General features: G+C 38.7%; 1 protein-coding gene across 8 annotated transcripts in view; it reads left to right on the top strand.

The window, feature by feature from the left end:
* Positions 1-20,718, top strand: part of CNOT10 (CCR4-NOT transcription complex subunit 10) — a 75,079-nt gene that overhangs the window by 37,843 nt on the left and 16,518 nt on the right. For 6 of the 8 annotated variants that reach the window (XM_035705009.2, XM_049099651.1, XM_035705011.2 and 3 more), the window contains 3 exons: positions 3,110-3,231; positions 5,673-5,849; positions 7,247-7,327. In XM_035705009.2, the coding sequence (XP_035560902.1) occupies positions 3,110-3,231; positions 5,673-5,849; positions 7,247-7,327 (380 nt within the window). The remainder of the gene's footprint in view (positions 1-3,109; positions 3,232-5,672; positions 5,850-7,246; positions 7,328-20,718) is intronic. The other 2 variants (XM_049099652.1, XM_035705006.2) reach the window with 1 other exon arrangement.

Here is a 20,718-nt window from a genome sequence, read left to right as displayed (position 1 = left end):
ATCATAAATAAATAAAAATTTATTTAAAAAAATTTTTTTTAAATAAATAAAATCTTTTTTTTTTTTTTAAATGGTAGGGCAGCCCAGGTGGTTCAGCGGTTTAGCGCCACCTTCAGTCCAGGGCATGATCCTGGAGACCCAGGATCGAGTCCTACATCAGGCTCCCTGCATGGAGCCTGCTTCTCCCTCTGCCTGTGTCTCTCTCTGCCTTTCTCTCTCTCTCTCTCTCTGTGTCTCTCATGAATAAAATCTTTAAAAAAAAAATGGTAAAGATGACTTGATTGCCATAATTTGGTGAATCTCAGAATATTCAATTTGTGCTATAAATAAGGAATTTGTCAAAAATAATTAGCTTTTGTCTATGCTTCTCCTTCTAAAAAGGATCTGAAGTGCCCTAAAAGACAGTAAAAAACAACCCCCAAAACACTCTTGAATAAAACCAGAAAGCAAAATCCCAATTGTAGATATTATATTGTAGATTATATTATAAACTCCAAATAAAATTCCATAAAATGTATATCATCAATAAAGAAGGAATACTGAACAAAGCAGTTGGCACCTTCAGAAATAACAGTTTTGAATAAAAAGAACCAACTTAAGTTTTAAGTTTGTGATGCTAAGGAGATGATTTATGTCCTGTTTATCTGGCACATTGCTTCAGACTGCTTTTGGCAAAAGTAGGGCTTATGCTTACTTGGCTAGGTTAATATATGAGAGAAGATCTGCTAATCATTAAATATAGACAATTGTAGGGAGCATATTTAAGCAATTTAAGGGAAGGCTACTGAAATTCAGATATGTTGAGTGCTATTTGTTATGGCACTGTAAAGTAATATTTTAATTGCAATTCTACATCATGACTAATCTGACACACTTTTTGCCTATTGGTGTATTATTGAAAGTATACTTTATTATTGTGGATTTTTAGTTCCATCCCATCTTTGTTTTCATCTGTCGCATCTTTAAATCTACCCATCTGATCAGCTTGTGTTACCTTAAGGATGAGGAAAGAATATATGGATGAATCCTTATAAATTTATTACCACCACTAGGAAAAGAAGTCAGAATGGAAGTCCCTCCCAGTAATGGTTCAAAATATCCATTTTCTGTAATTTTTCATTAATATTGCTTGGCTGCCTCCTCAGCACAAAATTTCCAATCAGAGGGGCACCTGGGTGGCTCAGTGGATTAAGTGTCCAGCTCTTGGTTTCTCCTCAGGTCGTGATCTCACAGTGGTAGGATCAAGCCCCGAGTTGTGCTTTGTGCTCAATGTGGAGTCTGCTTCAGATTCTCTTTCCTTCTCCCTCTCTCAAATAAATAAAATATTTTTTTAAAAGATTTTATTTATTTATTCATGATAGACACAGAGAGAGAGAGGCAGAGACACAGGCAGAGGGAGAAGCAGGCTCCATGCACCGGGAGCCCGACGTGGGATTCGATCCTGGGTCTCCAGGATCGCGCCCTGGGTCAAAGGCAGGCGCTAAACTGCTGTGCCACCCAGGGATCCCTAAATAAAAGATTTTTAAAATTCTTCAAACAGAGCAGTTTTGTATTTTTTAAGCATGTTGTATTTTTTAAGCATTATGTAATATTTTCTGTTTAAAATGAATATGCAAGTGAACCCTTGTTTTATTAGAAGTCATAAATAGAAGTATAACCATAATAAACTTACAGTAGGAGCAATAAGTAACAGTACAGAAACATTGTGCTTAGAGAAGGACTTTTTTGCAGGGCAGAGTTTAGCTCTGCAAGTTTGTATGGATTGGCTCCAGTTTATTCCTGCATTATGAGAATCTGCCTGACTATAAAATGATAGTTGGGAATCCACTTGCAGACAATTCCAAGACTTTGAGTGAAAGGGAAGATAAAGGCAGTTTGGATACTATCAAGTTCCCATAGTAAGATGATGCATCTTAGTGAAATATCCCAAAATACTATATATATGTAAGGAACTTTACATTCCATAAAATGTATATTTTCAGTTTAATGTTTTCAGGGCTTTAAGCATTTTAATTTCCTAGAAGGCAAGAATTGTGCCCATGTTAATTTTAACATATAGCTTGTCTGAATTTATACGTTGTTGACCATTTAATGTTTTCAATAAGAAGGATAAGATTGGAGCGCCTGGGTGGCTCAGTACGGTGTCTACCTTTGGTTTGGGTCGTGATCTCAGGGTCCTGAGATCACGGCCCCATGTTGGCCTCCCTGCTCAGCAGGGAGTCTGCTTCTCTCTCTGCCCCTACCTACCTCATGTTTGCTCACTAGCTCACTACTCTCTCTCAAATAAAAAAAGAAGAAGAACAAGATATGTGTTTCAGAAGGCAGAGTTGCTTCCCTTTTTCGCTTTTTGTGGCTCTCTTATGTTTCCTTACTGTGATGTCAAAGTGCCCTTAATATACAGCATTGTATATTCTACCCTGGCATGTAGAATATTTTTTTTAAGATTTTATTTATTTATTCATAGAGACACAGAGAGAGGCAGAGACACAGGCAGAGGGAGAAGCAGGCTCCATGCAGAGGGCCTGACATGGGACTCGATGCAGGGTCTCCAGGATCACACCCTGGGCTGCAGGCGGCGCTAAACTGCTGCGCCACCGGGGCTGCCCCATGTATAATATTCTAAATAAATCATTCTAAGTAAATGCTTGAGTCAATCTTGATTTGCCTTTTTTCCTGAGCATAACCTTAAACGTGACACCTGGGTGGCTCAGCGGTTGAGCGTCTGCCTTCACTTCAGGATGTGATCCCGGAGTTCCAGGATTGAATCCCGCATCAAGCTCCTGCATGGAGTCTACTTCTGCTCCCTCTGCCTGTATCTCTGCCCTCTCTCTGTATCTCATGAATAAAGAAATAGAATCTTAAAAAAAAAAAAAATAACCTCAAACTTCATAATACAATATAGCATGCATCGCATGCATCACAGACGTCCAGCTCTATGTACTAATTAACTACTCCTCTTCAATACAGAACCTGTTTTCCTTTATCACCAAAACTCCACATTGATGGATCTTAGAAACTTCCTTGGTTTAACTGGAGAAATATTAGATCATTTTTCACATCCTGTCTTGTAATTGTATTAAATTAATTGGAAATCATTTGTATTTTGTAGACTGCTGAACAAGAAACTAAAGGCCTTCCAAGTAAGAAAGGAATTGTACAGTCTATTGTTGGTCAAGGCTATCATCGTAAAATAGTTTTGGCATCACAGTCCATACAGAATACTGTATATAAGTAAGTATTTTGCAAAGAGAAAATATAGATACTTCATATTGTCTCACAAATGTTATTTTTGTATAAGAACATACTTAAGGGATCCCTGGGTGGTGCAGTGGTTTAGCGTCTGCCTTTGGCCCAGGGCGCGATCCTGGAGACCCGGGATCAAATCCCACTTCGGGCTCCCAGTGCATGGAGCCTGCTTCTCCCTCTGTCTATGTCTCTGCCTCTCTCTCTCTCTCTCTCTCTCTGTCTCTGTGTGACTATCATAAATAAATAAAAATTAAAAAAAATTTTAAGAACATACTTAAGACTTACCATTTTATAGGAGAAACCACTTTGTAACTGGCTTTTATTACTGCTTCTAAAAATAGATGCCCATAAAAAAAAAAATAGATGCCCATATATACGTTCGCAGTGAATATTACCTGACATAGGATTTCAGTTTATTACATCTGTGCTGAAACTGTTGATGCCCTAAGAGACCCTGCTCTATTCAATACCATTATTCAAAATGTCCAGAAGAGGGCATCTTGATGTTTCCTTTTTATGCAATTTATCACTGATGCTTTTCATTTAGGTATTTTCTTTTCTTTTTTTTTTTAAGATTTATTTATTCATGAGAGGCAGAGACATAGGCAGAGGGAGAAGTAGGCTCCCTGCAGGGAACCCAATGTGGGATTCCATCCTGGATCCTGGGATCATGCCCTAAGCCTAAGGCTGACCCTCAACCCCTGAGCCACCCAGGTGTCCCTCATTTATGTATTTTCTTATAGTCCTTAAAGCTAATTCGTAGTATTTGGAGAGAACGGTACTAATCCGTAAAAGTAACCAAAGCATTAAAAAGCTGTCACATGTAAACTTTCAATTGAATAACTTTTAAGGGGCAGCCCTGGTGGCTCAGCCGTTTAGCGCCGCCTTCAGCCCAGGGTATGATCCTGGAGACCTGGGATCGAGTCCCATGTCGGGCTCCCTGCATGGAGCCTGCTTCTCCCTCTGCCTCTGTCTCTGCCTCTCTGTCTCTCTCTCTCTCTCTCATTAATAAATAAATAAAATATTTTTTTTAAAAATGAGTAACTTTTAAGTACGAACATCTTTATCTTGTATAAAGATTCTAATTTAGAGTTGCTATTATTTCTAAAGTAGTAGGCTTTGTAAAAAATTTCCTGAATTTTTTTTCTTTTCCAAAAAATAAAATTGTTATAATAAAAGTTTCCCCAGGGATCCCTGGGTAGCGCAGCGGTTTAGCGCCTGCCTTTGGCCCAGGGCGCGATCCTGGAGATCCGGGATCGAATCCCACGTCAGGCTCCCGGTGCATGGAGCCTGCTTCTCCCTCTGCCTGTGTCTCTGCCTCTCTCTCTCTCTGTGTGACTATCATAAATAAACGAAAAAAAAAAAATTAATAAAAGTTTCCCCAAAGTTTTAAAATAGTATCTGGCACACAATATTTTGGTCTTAATTTATAATGCAGACTTTTTTTTTCAAGACTTAAGGTAAAGAATCATTTCCCACAATTTCAAAATTATTACTACTTTCCGGGACGCCTGGGTGGCTCAGCAGTTGGCTCAGGGTGTGATCCTGGGATCCAGGATTGAGTCCCACATCAGGCTCCTTATGGGGAACCCGCTTTTGCCTCCTGTGTCTCTGCCTTTCTCTCTCTCTCTCTCTCTCTCTCTCATGAATGAATGAATGAATGAATAAATAAATAAAATCTTTAAAAATATATATATTATTACTTTTCACTTTTTTTCCCTAATAAAGTTTAGTGTGGTGTGTCAAACCAATAGAAAGTTACATAAAATCTCAAAAAAAATTATAAGACAAAACTTAAAAATTAAGCATTTTCGAAAGCAAGGATCAACCAAAATAAGGCTCAAGGATCCCTGGGTGGCTCAGCGGTTTGGCGCCTGCCTTTGGCCCAGAGCGCGATCCTGGAGTCCCGGGATCGAGTCCCACGTCGGGCTCCCGGCATGGAGCCCGCTTCTCCCTCCTCCTGTGTCTCTGCCTCTCTCTCAATCTCTGTGTCTATCATAAATAAATAAATAAATCTTTAAAAAAAAAAAAAAACAGAATAAGGCTCAGATGTGAAAATCTACTTCCTTTCTTTCCAGTTCTTTCTACACTTGCCCCAGCCCTCAGTACAATTTTACTTGTCTATTACTCTCCAGTTACATTAACATCGACATTGCAGATAACCTTCAAGTTGGTTGCTGTCCTTAGTCCCATTCCTAGAGATACAACTTGTATGATGTATATACTTGCAATCTATTATTCATACATTTTACATTTTATATGTAATATTTAGGATTTAGGTTCTTTAGGATTCTCATAATTGCTTATTTTCAAATTTCTACTTATCGGCAAATTTTCATTTATAATTATATCAGTTTTATTCCTGATAATTGAAAAGTCTTATTTATTTTTAAATTATTTAGCTAATTTGGTTTTGTTCTTTTAAGTGATGGACAATCTTCAGCCATTCCAGTAGCCAGTATGGAGTTTGCAGCCATTTGTCTCAGAAACGCCTTGTTGCTGTTACCCGAAGAACAGCAAGATCCAAAGCAGGAAAATGGATCTAAAAATAGTAATCAGTTAGGTGGGAACACGGAAAGCAGTGAAAGCAGTGAAACTTGCAGGTATTCTAATCCCTTTGGCCTCCTTTGGTGCAGCCCCTCGGGAATGAAGGACTTCATTGTAAGCCTCTTTGTCCTTTAGATGAATTCCTAAAATCTCCAGTCAGAATTCCCTAAATCCCCTGTTTTGAATAATAAGAAAGGAAAATATGAATGTTGAGTATTTCTGGAAGAGAGAAACGAAGACTAAGTGAGGAGAGAACACTGGAAGAGAAGTGGAAAGAAACAGCTTCTCATTGACAAGAGGAATAGGTGTAAAGAAATCTTGTTGCACTCAGTGACGCACTTTGTTTTTACTTGCATTAAAATGAATACTTAGGGACGGCTGGGTGGCTCAGCGGTTGAGTGTCTGCCTTTGGCTCAGGGCATGATCCTGGGGTTCTGGGATGAGTCCCACATCGGACTCCCTGCATGGAGCCTGCTTCTCCTTCTGCCTATGTGTCTGCCTCTCTCTCTCTGTGTCTCATGAATAAATAAAATCTTTTTTAAAAATTATTTTAAAAATCATAAAGAGGGATCCCTGGGTGGCGCAGCGGTTTGGCGCCTGCCTTTGGCCCAGGGCGCGATCCCGGAGACCCGGGATCAAATCCCACATCGGGCTCCCGGTGCATGGAGCCTCCTTCTCCCTCTGCCTGTGTCTCTGCCTCTCTCTCTCTCTCTCTCTCTCTCTCTGTGACTATCATAAATAAATAAAAATTTAAAAAATAAAAAAATTAAAAAAATCATAAAGAAAATGAATACTTAAATCCTAAAACTTATCATTTCTTCTTAATCTCTGCCTTTTCTCTTAACATACTGTAAACCATTAACCTCCAGAATATTTCTTTAAATTTCTAGTTTTGTAGTATAAGTTCAGTATTATCCCAGTCTCTAGAAATTATGAGAGCTTCTAATAATAGTAAAGCTCCATTATATATAAAGTTCTTTTTACACATGGCACCTTTAAATTCAAGTCTTTCATCCTAGCATTTTTTTTAATTATGGTAGAAATATGTATATATATATTTTTTTAAGAAATATATTTATTAAGGAAAATTTGAAACAAAATTGTGGGGGGTTTAGTTTTATCCTCCAGGGGTTAATAAGTTTTATTATAGGTGATAAACAATCAGAAGACTGAGAAATGTGTGAAAATATAGGGGTGGTTTCCTTTGTAGAGATATTGTTTACAATTAGAAATTTTTAAAAGCAGTATTGTGTATTGAAGGAAAGAAACTGAAATACAGTATAGCTTTAACACATTGGTGATGCCAAGTTACTAAGCATTTTTCATTGATTGTTTTTTGCTCATGTATACATTTGGCATTAAAAAAATTGCATGGAAGTGGGAATAGGGAAACAAAATTTTATATTTAATTGTTTATTTGCTCTTCATAATTCAGAAGCTATCTTTATTTTAGCAGTAAAAGCCATGATGGAGACAAATTCATTCCAGCTCCACCTTCTTCTCCATTGAGAAAACAGGAATTAGAAAACTTAAAGTGAGTATCTAAACAAAATTAATATAGCATATTATTGCATATATGTTATTTTTAATCTTCTTTATTTTGTTAATATTATGAATTGTATTTATGGAAGGTCAAATGTTAAACCAACCTTTCAATCTTAGATAAACCCCACTAACTAGTTTATTATCTATGTATTATCTAACTAACTAGAATGTATTATCTTTTTTACAAATTGTTAGGTTTGATTTATTAATATTTTGTTAAGAATATTTGCTTCTGGGATCCCTGGGTGGCGCAGCGGTTTGGCGCCTGCCTTTGGCCCAGGGCGCGATCCTGGAGACCCGGGATCGAATCCCACATCAGGCTCCCGGTGCATGGAGCCTGCTTCTCCCTCTGCCTGTGTCTCTGCCTCTCTCTCTCTCTCTCTCTCTGGGACTATCATAAATAAATAAAAATTAAAAAAAAAAAAAAAAAAAAAAAAAAAGAATATTTGCTTCTGGCCGGCTCAATCTGTAGAGTATGGGACTCTTGATCTCTTGGGGTCATGAGTGTGAGTCCCATGTTGGAGGTAGAGTTTACCTAAAAATTTGCTTCTAAAAAAAAATAAATAAAAACTAAAAATTTGCTTCTAGGTTCATGAGAAAAGTTGATCCATATTTTTCTTTCCTTGTAATGTTCTTGTCACACTTTGGTTTCAGGGTTATGCTGACCATATAAATGAGTTCAGAAGTGCTTCTTCCTCTTCTATTTTCTGAAAGAGTTTGTGTGAGATAGGTATTACTTCTTCCTCAAATGTTTAATAGAGTTCACCAGGGAAGCAGTCTGGCCTAAAAATTTTTTGTGGGAAATTTTTGATACTGAATTGAAATTCCTCGATAGATGAGAACTATTCAGGTTTCTTTCCTGTTTTAAAAAAATATTTATTTATTGGGGGGAGATGGGAATGCTAGCAGAGGGAAGGAGGCAAAGGGAAGGGGAGAGAGAATCTCAAACTGACTCCCTGCTGACTGTGAGATCCAATGTGGGACTCCAATCCAAGGATTCTGTGATCATGACCTGGGCTGAAGTCAGTGAACTGGATACTTAACAACTGAGAGCCATCAGGATGCCCCTCACATTTTCTATTTCATCTGTATCAATTCGGGTAAAATATACTTTTGTCTGTGTACACTATAAGGCCTTTATTGGTTTGAACAGTCATATGTAAAAGAAATTTAAATCAGGGATGCCTGGGTGGCTCGAGCAGTTGAGCATCTGCCTTTGGCTCAGGGCATGATGCTGGGTCTGGGGATTGAGTCCCACATTGGGCTCCTTGCATGAAGCCTGCTCTCCTTCTGCCTTGTCTCTGCCTCTCTCTGTCTCTCGTGAATAGATAAATAAAATCTTTAAAAGAGGGAAAGAAAGAAAAGAGAAAAGAAAGATAAATTAATTTAAAGCAGTCTTTTAGAGGTGCCTGGTGGGCTCAGTTGGTGGAACATGCAACTCTTTCTTTTTTTTTTTTTCAAGATTTTATTTATTTGAGAGAGAGCAAGCATGAGCAGGGGGAGGGGCAGAGAGAAAGGTAGAAGCAGACTCCGCAGGATCCCTGGGTGGCGCAGCGGTTTGGCGCCTGCCTTTGGCCCAGGGTGCAATCCTGAAGACCCGGGATCGAATCCCACATCGGGCTCCCGGTGCATGGAGCCTGCTTCTCCCTCTGTGTCTCTGCCTCTCTCTCTCTCTCTCTCTCTCTCTCTGTGACTATCATAAATAAATAAATAAATACATACATACATACATACATACATACTCACTCTGCACTGGGCAGGAAGCCCAATGCAGGGCTATATCCCAGGACCCCAAGATCATGACCTGAGCTGAAGGCAGGTGCTTAACTGACTGAGCCATTCAGGCATCCCGAGCATGCAACTCTTGATCTCAGGGTTGTGAGTTTGAGCCCCATGCTGGATGTAGAGATTACTTAAAAATCCTTAAAGAAAAAAGTAGCCTTTTATATTTAGCCACATACTTAGCACTTTCAGCTGATTCTAGTTTCCATAAGATACCATTTCCCTTCATTCTGAGTATCTTCCTTCAACATTTCTTATAATACAGGTCATTTTCCTAGGGTTTGTTTTTTTTTTTTAAACTATTTAAATCTAGAATTGTCTTCTTTTTTTTTTTAAGATGTTATTTATTCATGAGAGAGACACACACAGAGAGGCAGAGACACAGGCAGAGGGAGAAGCAGGCTACATGCAGGGAGCCTGATGTGGGACTCGATTCCGGGTCTCCAGGATCATGCCCTGGGCTGAAGGTGGCACTAAATCGCTGGGCCACCAGGGCTGCCCAAGAATTGTCTTTATTTCATCTTTATTCTTGGAGGATATTTTCGTTGAGAACAGAACTCTCTCGGTTGGTAGAGTGTATTTTTCCTTTCAGCTCTTTATAAAGGTCACTGCATTATCTTCAACCTCTGTTATTTTTTTTAAAGAGTTTTTCTTTATTCATGAGAGAGACCGAGAGAGAGGCAGAGACATTGAGGGAGAAGCAGGCTCCATGCAGGAAGTTGGATGTAGGACTCGATCCCAGAACCCCGGGATCACACCCTGAGCCAAAGACAGACACTCAACCGCTGAGCCACCCAGGCATCCCTAACCTCTGTTATTTCTGATTAGAAGTTCATAGTCATTGTATTTTTCTGTCTATCTGTAGATTGTCTCTGTTTGCTCTGTTCATAGCAGTTAGACTATGAGGAGTATGATTTTCTTCATTTTTACTCTTGCCTTGGAGTTAGTTGACTTTCTATAAATTTATCTTTAAATACTTTTGATATGTTTTGACCATAATTTCTTCATATTATTTTTGGAACTAGGCTGAATGGTATAGCATTACTTTTAAGAGTGATTTCAATAATAGAACTTAAATTAAAATGGAAACAAAGAACCATTATTTTAAGAGCCATGATTTCTTAAATTCTTGCCTACTGCAGAAGAATGACAGAAGTACATTTAAATATTTATTTAGTTATTCATTGCTGGTAGCATTGTAAATTAATAGATTGTTTTTGGAAAATATTTCATTTATTACCATATTTTCTCCAACAAACAGTGCTAGCCTTAGCCTTGTGAAAGGTACAAGAGAATTAGAGGTAAAGGAAAAAACACTGCCTTCAAAAGCAGATGGTGAGGGGTGCCTGGATATCTCAGTCAGTTGAGTATCTGACTCTTGATTTCAGCTCAGGTACAATTTTAGGACTATGGGATCAAACCCTGAGCTTTGCTTAGCACTCAGTGGGGAGTCTGCTTCCCTCTCCTCCTCCTCCTCCCCTCTCTGAGCTCATAGGCGTGCTCGCTTGCTTACACTCTCTCTCCAATAAATAAGTCTTAAAAAAAAAAAAAAAAGCAAATGGGAAATACTTAGGAGAAAATGATATAGGGAGCCTGGGTGGCTCAGTCTGTTAAGCATCTGCCTTCAGCTCAGGTCATGATCTTAGAGTCCTGGGATCAAGCCCCACATTGGGCTCCCTGCTTGTGGGGAGCCTGCTTCTCCCTCTCCCTTTGCCCCTCCTCCCCACTCATGTTCTCTCTCTCTCTCTCTCTCTCTCTCTCATTCTCTCTCTCTCTTCGTTCTCTCTCTCTCATAAATAAATAAATAAGATCTTTTAAAAATGATATTATTTAGTAGCTTAGTTATTAGGTGGTGAAATATGGGATGTCTCTTTTTTCTTGTGATATTTTAGTACCCTGAAAAATGAAAATATGACCTTTTTGTTTCTTTCCATCTGCTCAGAGTGCTCAATCTGATAACAAGGTTTACTGATGACTTGCACCTGTTTTTCTGTGAACCTCCTTTTGATAGAATTTACCATTTTCTTACTGGGTTTTTCATCTTTTTTGTTTCTATTAGAGTTCTTATATATTACAGAAATTGGCCTTTATCATTTCTGAGATTGTTTGATATTTAGTTGTAAAACAGTTTCATTTTTTAAGTATCAAATTTATCACTCTTCTTTACATTTTGTCCATTTCATTTAATGTGTAGAAAGGCCTTCTTGCCTCCAAAGATTAGAAAATAATTCTCCCGTGTGTTCTTCTAACACTGTCACAAGCACCAATCTAAATTTTTGTTTCATTTAGAATCTATCATATAGGGCAGCCCGGGTGGCTCAGCGGTTTAGTGCCACCTTTGGCCCAGGGTGTGATCCTAGAGACCCAGGATCGAGTCCCATATCAGGCTCCCTGCATGGAGCCTGCTTCTCCCTCTGCCTGTGTCTATGCCTCTCTCTCTCTCTCTGTTTCTCTCATGAATAAATAAATAAAATCTTTTTAAAAATAGAATTTATTATATATAAGCAAAAAAGATAGAGATCTGTTCATTTAATTTTCAAATAAAGAAACAAAGGGGTGCCTGAGTGGCTCAATCAGTTAGGCATCTGCCATGACCTGCGCTCAGGTCATGATCCCAGAATCCTGGGATTATAGGGCCTTTGCTCAGTAGGTTGCCTGCTTCTTTTTTTTTTTTAAAGATTTTATTTATTTATTCATGAAAGACACACACAGAGAGAGAGAGGCAGAGACACAGGCAGAGAGAGAAGCAGGCTCCATGCAGGGAGCCCGATGTGGGACTCAATCCCTGGACTCCAGGATCATGCCCTGGGCCAAAGGCAGGCACTCAACCGCTGAGCCACCCAGGAATCCCGGTTGCCTGCTTCTTTCTCTTTTTGTCTCTCCTCTTGCTTGTGCTCTCTCTCAAACAAATAAAGTATTTTTTAAAAAATAAAGTATGAAACTATAAAATGTTGAGATTTTGTCTAAACAATTTAAAATTACATTTTTATAAAATAGCATGTATATGTTTATTTGCATAAAAAAATTTAGAGAGATCTGTCAAAACCTTCATGATTATCCCTACATGGTGGAATAACTGATTATTTTCTTTTGGATATCTGTTTTTTCAAACTCTTTAAAAAGGAAGATATTTCATTCTTGTTAGTGATGCCCCTCCTTGCATGTCTAGTGTTTTTGGAGGAATATTGGCCAGCTGGTCATGCCCTTCTCTCTCTTCCCCCCGCCCCCCCCTTTCTTTCCATTTAAATAAAGATGTGCCTTTTTCTGATGCTGTCAGATCAGTGTGTTCATGACAGGGCATTGCTGTCCATGGGCAAAGGGCTTTATGCACCATGTTCACCTAAACAACAACTTTTTATTTATTTATTTTATTCTGTCAGAGTGTACCATAAATTTTCACTTGCATTAATGCTTTCTCTGTCCTGGGTTTTATCAGGGCAAGGAACTAATGCTCTGATTATATGGAGGAAAATCGTAAATCTCAAGTTAGTTAGATGAGGAATTGGTCATTTAAGATTTTGAAAGTGAAGTTTTGTTTTATTAAAGCCTGACAAAGGTAATTAAATGTTTTATTCAGTAATCTGTAGTTCATTAAAATTTCTTGAATTATCATATGAGTCATAAGATAGCAAGGAAATAAAAATAGTGTAACATATTGCCAGTGAAGAGGTGCCTGTGTGGCTCAGTCAGTTAAGTGTCCAACTTTGGATTTCAGGTCACATCATGATCTCAGGGTCGTGGAATTGAGCCCCGTTTTGGGCTCTGCGCTCAGTGTGGAGTCTGCTTCTGTCCATCTCCCTCTCCCTCTGGCCCCTGTCTCATTTGTATGGGCATGTGCATACTGGCACACGCACGAATCTCTTGCTTGCTCACTCGCTCTGAAATAAATAAATCTTTAAAAGAGATTTCCCATTTGACAATGTATCTTTAGAGATTGCTCTGTATTGGTACAAAGCTCTTTTCATCCTTTCTGATAGGTGTATAGAATTGTATTATATAGATATGCCATAATTTATCATTCTTTTATATTTAGCTGTTTATGTTTTCGGTCGTTGATATTACAAATAATGCTGTAGTGAACATCATTGTACATAGTTTTTAAGGAGAATCCTTAATAAAGTATTTTAAACAATTTTAAATTTGGTTTAATTTTTACAAATTTATTTGAGTACTTATCTTAGGATGGCTTTATGCAATTTAACAAGTATATTATTCTGTAATGGTTGAACAGCTGCAGAGCTGTGAAAATTAATTTTGCCTTCTGAAAATGGCATTAAAGAGAAGGGTATGTGCAGAGTGGCATACACCCTCTTTAAGTTTTGTACCTTTCATGGCACAACTCTTTGCTTTCCACATGCCCTAGTGGGAGGATTGATGATTTTCAGAGAAAATAAAATTACTTCCCTATTTTTGTGGACAGGGACAAAGGGTCTCCTTAGGGAATTCCATCATCATAAAGTGAAGTAAAGATGGGTTTGCTGGTATATATTAACCTTTTTTCTTATGGAGCAGATGGGAGAAAGGAAATGGAACAAGATGGAAGGAGCCTTAGGGTAGATTTATAAAAAGAACTGCTATGCAAGACAGTAGTAATGGTAATGTGGAGACAAATGGTGCAGGAAAGGAGTAGTAAAAGATTTGTGTCCTAATTTTCAGAGCTATAAGAGCTCATAATGCAGTTGGGTGTGTTAAAGGGCAGTTCTGTGGCAGGAGCCAGCTGTCTTCTGTAGATGGAAGAAGACGGAGTAGATTGGTTTTCTGTTAAGATCATGGAATTCTTAGAGATTCCATCCATTTCTGACCTGAATTCTTTTATGTGATTGGAAAGGTCTGTGACTAGTGTATAGTTTAGCTTTTATGGACTATTATATCTGACCCTTTGTGCCCTATAATATCCAAGACATCAATGTAAAACCTCATTTTCTATTTCCAGCATAACTAATATGCAGTAAATTATCATGTGTGTTCTAAGGCCACTTCTTATAGTATGGATTCACAGCCTCTTGAATACTTTGATTTTTTTTTTCATTTGTATATAAATGAAGATGGGTTCCAAAAAGTATTCATTCTAATCAAGTTTCAAGTATATTTTTGAAGACAGATGACACCTAAAGCAATTGTGAGATTCTGTATTAGAATTAAAATCGTTTTACAGAAGAATATTCTCAAAATTAAAACAAATTTGCCCCAAATCAGGAAATATCTCAGAAATCAACTAAGCAGTTTAATTGTGAGGCTCAGATGAACACTATTAGAATATTGTTCAGTTCCTGAATCACTCAGAGCACTGCAAAGCCATTGGTTTCATTCAATTGGGAAAGCAAACACAGATACACACACATACACATTCTACAGCCTTAAATAAGTGCTATGACTTAAAAATTTCAAAATAAAAGGTGATTCTATTTCTGGGTGCTTAGCAAGATAAATGAAAACTTTTTTTTTTTAAGATTTATTTATTCATGAGAGACACAGAGAGAGAGGCAGAGACACAGGCAGAGGGAGAAGCAGACTCCATTCAGGGAGCCTGATGTGGGACTCGATCCCAGGTCTCCAGGATCACACCCTGGGCTGAAGGCGGCGCTAAACCACTGAGCCACCGAGGCTAGCCTTGGTGCTTACCAAGATAAGTGAAAACTTGTCCACACAATAAATCACAGCAGCTTTACTCATTATAGAAAAATTAGAAATAGCCCCAGTAACCATTAGTAGGAGAATGGATAACTAATAATCTACTGTATACATTGGAGTACTTATTGGCCATAAAAAGCAACAAATTGTTGCACATAAACATTCTTTTATGCAGCATAAGGTACCTAACATATCATTCCATTATGCCATTTATAGGACAGGCTAAACTATACAAAACTAATTTATGTTGATAGAAATCAGGGATCCCTGGGTGGCGCAGCAGTTTAGCGTCTGCCTTTGGCCCAAGGCGCAATCCTGGAGACCCGGGATCGAGTCCCACGTTGGGCTTCCGGTGCATGGAGCCTGCTTCTCCCTCTGCCTATGTCTCTGCCTCTCTCTCTCTCTCTCTCTCTCTCTCTCTCTCTCTCTCTCTGTGACTATCATAAATAAAAATTAAAAAATCAGAGCAGTGGTTGGGAGGAATTGACTGGGAGAATCTTTCTTCAGTGATAGAAATGTTCTGTATCTTAATTGGGCTGGTGGTTACATGTATATATTCAAACTCCTCAAACTGTACACTTAAAGTGATGCATTTTAGTATATATAAATTATATCTCATTAAAATTTTAAGATATTGGGATACCTGGGTGGCTCAGTCGGTAGAGCATGTGACTTTGGATCTCAGGTTGTGAGTTTGAGTCCCATGTTGGGTGTAGAGATTACTAAAAAATTTGAAGTATTTTTAAATTTTACAAAAATTAATATAATTTTAAACATATTCTTTTGGTAAATATAATTTAACTACTAATGACTGATACATGGTCAGTTTCCCTTACATATCACTTACAAGGTGGCGGGACAGGAAAGATTTTATTATTCATAATAATAAAATCATGATATTTATTATTATTTATTAAATAATATTCATGATATTTATTATTAAGATTTTATTTATTCATGAGAAACACAGAGAGAGGCAGAGACAAAGGCAGAGGGAGAAGCAGACTTCCTGTGGGGAGCCCGATATAGGACTCCATCCTGGGGTCACGCCCTGAGCCAAAGTCGACACTCAACCAGTGAACCACCCGGGCGTCCCAAGAACTTTATTTCTTAACAACAGCAAAAAACCTATTTGTATTTAACATGTATTCCTGGGATCCCTGGGTGGCTCAGCAGTTTGGCGCCTGCCTTTGGCCCAGGGCGTGATCCTGGAGACCCGGGATCGAGTCCCACATCGGGCTCCCTGCACGGAGTCTGCTTCTCCCTCTGCCTGTGTCTCTGCCTCTCTCTCTCTCTCTGTATCTCTCATGAATAAATAAATAAAATCTTTAAAAAAATATGAAGAAATTAAAAAAAAAATAGCATGCATTCTTTAAACCCAAGATTGCAGTGTCCAGTACCAGAGCCACTTACCATATCACTACTAAGCACATAAAAGTTACACTATTGGGCAGCCCGGGTGGTTCAGTGGTTTAGTGTCGCATTCAGCCCAAGGTGTGATCCTGGAGATCCGGGATCAAGTCCCACTTGGGGCTCCCTGCACGGAGCGCTACTTCTGCCTGTGTCTCTGCCTCTCTCTCTGTCTCTCTGTCTCTCTCTCTCTCTCATGAATAAATAAAATATTAAAAAAAAAAAGGTGCGCTGTTTAAGTGTATGGTACAATAAGGGATTTCAAAACTACCAAAATAATGTAAAATGTATCAGTAATGTTTATATTGATTATATGTTGAAATGATTTTTTTTTATAAAGATTTTATTTATTCATGAGAGACACAGAAAGAGAGGGAGAGAGAAGCAGGCTCCATGCAGGGAGCCCGACGCGGGACTCGATCCCAGGTCTCCAGGATCACACCCTGGGCCGAAGGCAGCGCTAAACCGCTGAAGCCACCCGGGCTGCCCTGAAATGATACTTTAGATAGATTATTTTAAATATGTCAAAACTGGGCAGCCCCGGTGGCACAGCGGTTTAGCGCCTCCTGCAGCCCAGGGTGTGATCCTGGGGACCCGGGATCGAGTCCCACATCAGGCTGCCTGCATGGAGCCTGCTTTTCCTTCTCCCTGTGTCTCTGCCTCTCTCTCTCTCTCTCACTCTCTCTCTCTCTCTCTCTGAATAAATAAATAAATCTTTAAAAAATAAATAAATAATAATAAATATGTTAAAACTAATGCACCTGTTTCTTCTACTTTCTTTAATGTGTCCACTAGAAAATGTAAAGTACACTTTACAGCTCCAGTTACATTTCTATTGGACAGTGCTCTCTGAGTTTTTACTTTATCTTAGACTGCACGTGTTTACATGAGTTGATTGAGGCAGTCTTCAAGCAGACTCCTACTGAGTGCAGAGCCCTTTGTCAGGCTTGATCTCAACCATTCATGAGATCACGATCTGAGCCCAAACCAAGAGGCAGATAGATGCTTAACTGCTTAAGGGTCTGAGTCACCCAGGCGCCCCTGCTCTGAGTTTTTAGAACCCTGTTTGAATTGTTTGTATTTGTTGATACATGGTTTTTACAAATGTCTAATATTGTTACTATGCCAGTTTTCTTACATGCCATAATTTTAGCCATCTCTTCAGAGAAATTTTTATCTTAAAAGCCCTAATTAAAAAAAAAAAAAAAAAAAAGCCCTGATTTCCAAATGAATCTTATTAGAATGTAGACCCTTCAGGCACCTGGGTGCCTCAGTAAGTAAAGCGTCTGCCTTCAGCTCAGGTCATGATCCTAAGGGATTCAGCCTGTCTTCAGGCTTGTTGCTCAGCGGGGAGTCTGCTCCTTCTGCTCATGGGCACGCCGCTCTCTCCCTTTCTCTCTTAAATACAATCTTTAAAAAAAAAAAAGAATAGAGACACTTATGCAGGATTGATATTTTGGCCATCTGCTTTGATTTAAATATTGATGTTGCCACATGCATTTGAGAGAGAATGATTTTCTTATACAGTGATTAGTTATAAGGGTATATTTTTAAGATCTTATTTAACAAAACATTTTTTTACTTTCTACTGATAGCTTATGTTTTTAAAACACTGAGATATAATTCACAAACCATGCAATTTACCCATTTAAAATTTACAACCCAGTGGTTTTTAGTGCATAGTTGTGCAACCATCACCACCGTCAATTTTAGAACACTTTCATCACCTCAAAAAGAAACCATGCAACCCTTAGCTATCATCCCTTTGCCCCCAGTATACTCCCCAGCCCTAATTATTCTAGCTCTATAGATTTTTCTATTCTGGACTTTCATATGGATGGAATCAATGTTGGAGGCTTTTATGACTGGCCTCTTTCACGTAGGATAGTGAATGTTTTCAAGGTTTATCCAAGTTGTAGCAAGTATCATACTTGTTTTTATTGAATAATATTTCATCATATGGACACACCACATTTTATTTATCCTTTCATTCATTATAGACATTTGGATTATTTGTCTTTTTTAAGAAATTTATTTTTTAAGATTTATTTATTCATGAGAGACACAAAGAGAGGCAGAGACGTAGGCAGAGAGAGAATCAGGCTCCTCACAGGGAGCGGAATGGGGGACTCGGTCCCAGATCCCAGGATCATGCCCTGAGCAAAAGGCAGATACACAACTGCTGAGTCACCCAGGCATCCTACAGACTGATGCTTTTGAGCTTCTTTTCATGTTCTTATTGGGCATTTGTATATCTTCCTTGGAGAAATGTTTATTCAGATCTTCTTTCTATTTTGTAATTGGGTTATTGCCCTTTTATTGTGTTGTAAGAGTTCTTTATACATTCTAGACACAAGACCCTTATCATAGTTTACAATTATTTTTCCCATTCTATCAGTTATCTTCTTACTTTTTTGAAGGTAAACTTTGAGTCCCAGAAGTTTTTCATTTTAATTGAGGTAAAAAAAATAAAATTGAAGTGAAATTTTTTAGTTTGATAAAGTTCAACTTATCTATTTTTTTTTTAAAAGATTTATTTTAGAACGTGAGTGGTGGGAGGATGGGGTGAAGGGAGAAGGAGGGAAATCCAAGCAGATTCCCCACTGAGCATGAAGCCCAACACGGGTTTGATCCGAGGACCCTGAGATGATGGCTCAAGCTAAAACTAAGCCTGACATCCAACTGACTCAGCCACCCAGGCACTTCTTGTTTGTTTTATTTTCTTTCTTTCTTTTATTGATCATACTTTTTTCTTTTTCTTTTTTTTTTTTTTTTAAGATTATATTTATTTATTTGAGAGAGAGAGAACACAAGCAGGGACAAAGGGAGAAGGAGTCCTGGCCAAGCAGGGAGCCCGACATGGGGCTCAATCCCAGGACCCTGAGATCATGACCTGAGCTGAAGGCAGACACTTAACCAACTGAGCCACCCAGTTGCCCCTTGGTCATACTTTTTGTGTCCTATCTAAGAATCCATTGCCAAATCCAAGGTCATAAGGGTTGGCCCTTATGTTTTCTTCTTTTTTTTTTTTTTTTTTTTTAAGATCTTATTTATTTATTCATGAGAGACAGAGAGAGAGAGAGAGGCAGAGACACAGAGGAGAAACAGGCTCCCTGCAGGAAGCCCGATGTGAGACTAGATCCCGGGACTCCAGGATCACGCCCTGGGCTGAAGGCAGGCGCCAAACCGCTGAGCCACCCAGGGATCCCCCTTATGTTTTCTTCTAAGAGTTTTATAGTTTTTACCTGTTACATTTAGGTCTTTTATCTGTTTTTCCATTAATTTTTATATATGATATGAAGTAAGGGCTCAACTTAATTCTTTTGTGTATTAGTACCTTATTGTTTTTAAAAGATTTTATTTATTTATTCACGAGAATCAGGGGCAGGTTCAGAGAGAGAGAAGCAGGCTCTGCTTGGAAAAGAGAGCCTGATGTGGGACTTGATCCCAGGACCCCAGCATCACAACCTGAGCTAAAGGCAGACACTTAACCTTCTGAGCCACCCAGGTGCCCCCATACTAGTGCTTTATTAACAGGAAAGAAATAAGTTCATAGGATTAGTCACATATTAACATTTCCTTGTTGCATAGTGGTTTAATAGCCAGCTTGGGTGTGTACTGAGTCTTAAATATTGCATATTCTAGGACATCTTTGTTACTCATTCTGAGATTGTGATATTAATTGAACTTTTAATTTCTAAAACTAAAATGGAGGCTGCTCTAGAACTCGGAAGTAAGTGTAACAGAACTTGAAAAGGGTAGGAAATAATTTGGGGGCCTACATGGGAAATATCTGTATTAGAAATTAAAAATCATAGGGATGTCTGGGTGGCTCAGTGGTTGGGCGCATCTGCCTTCAGCTCAGGTCGTGATCCTGGAGTCCCGGGATCAAGTCTCACGTCGGGCTCCCTGAATGGAGCCTGCTTCTCCCTCTGCCTGTGTCTCTGCCTCTCTCTTTCTGTGTCTCTCATGAATAAATAAATAAATAAATATTTTTTTAAAAAAATTAAAAATAGGATCCCTGGGTGGCGCAGCGGTTTGGCGCCTGCCTTTGGCCTAGGGCGCGATCCTGGAGACCCGGGATCGAATCCCATGTCGGGCTCCCGGTGCATGGAGCCTGCTTCTCCCTCTGCCTGTGTCTTTGCCTCTCTCTCTCTCTCTCTCTGTGACTATCATAAATAAATAAAATTAAAAAAAAAAAATTAAAAATAGCACACAGAGTAAAAATGAAATTTCTATTTGCCTTTTTTTTATATATAAGAAGCTCAAAAATGGATTAAAAGAAGTATTCAGGGACGCCTGGATGGCTCAGTGGTAGAGCATCTACCTTTGGCTCAGAGCGTGATCCTGGATTCTCCAGATCGAGTCCCACATCGGGCTTCTTGCATGGAGCCTGCTTCTCCTCCCTCTGCCTCTCTTTCTGTGTCTCTCATGAATAAATAAAATCTTAAAAAAAAAAAGAAGTATTCAGATCAAATTACTCTACAAGCATAAATAATAGAACTTTTATTAGTTCATTTAGAATCTGATGTAATACTCAGTGAATGATTTCCCATT

Source organism: Canis lupus, chromosome 23 (genome assembly GCF_003254725.2).
Source record: "Canis lupus dingo isolate Sandy chromosome 23, ASM325472v2, whole genome shotgun sequence".
Classification (NCBI taxonomy): domain Eukaryota; kingdom Metazoa; phylum Chordata; class Mammalia; order Carnivora; family Canidae; genus Canis; species Canis lupus.
Note: the sequence above shows the minus strand (reverse complement) of the source record. Positions and strands in the feature narration are given on the sequence as shown.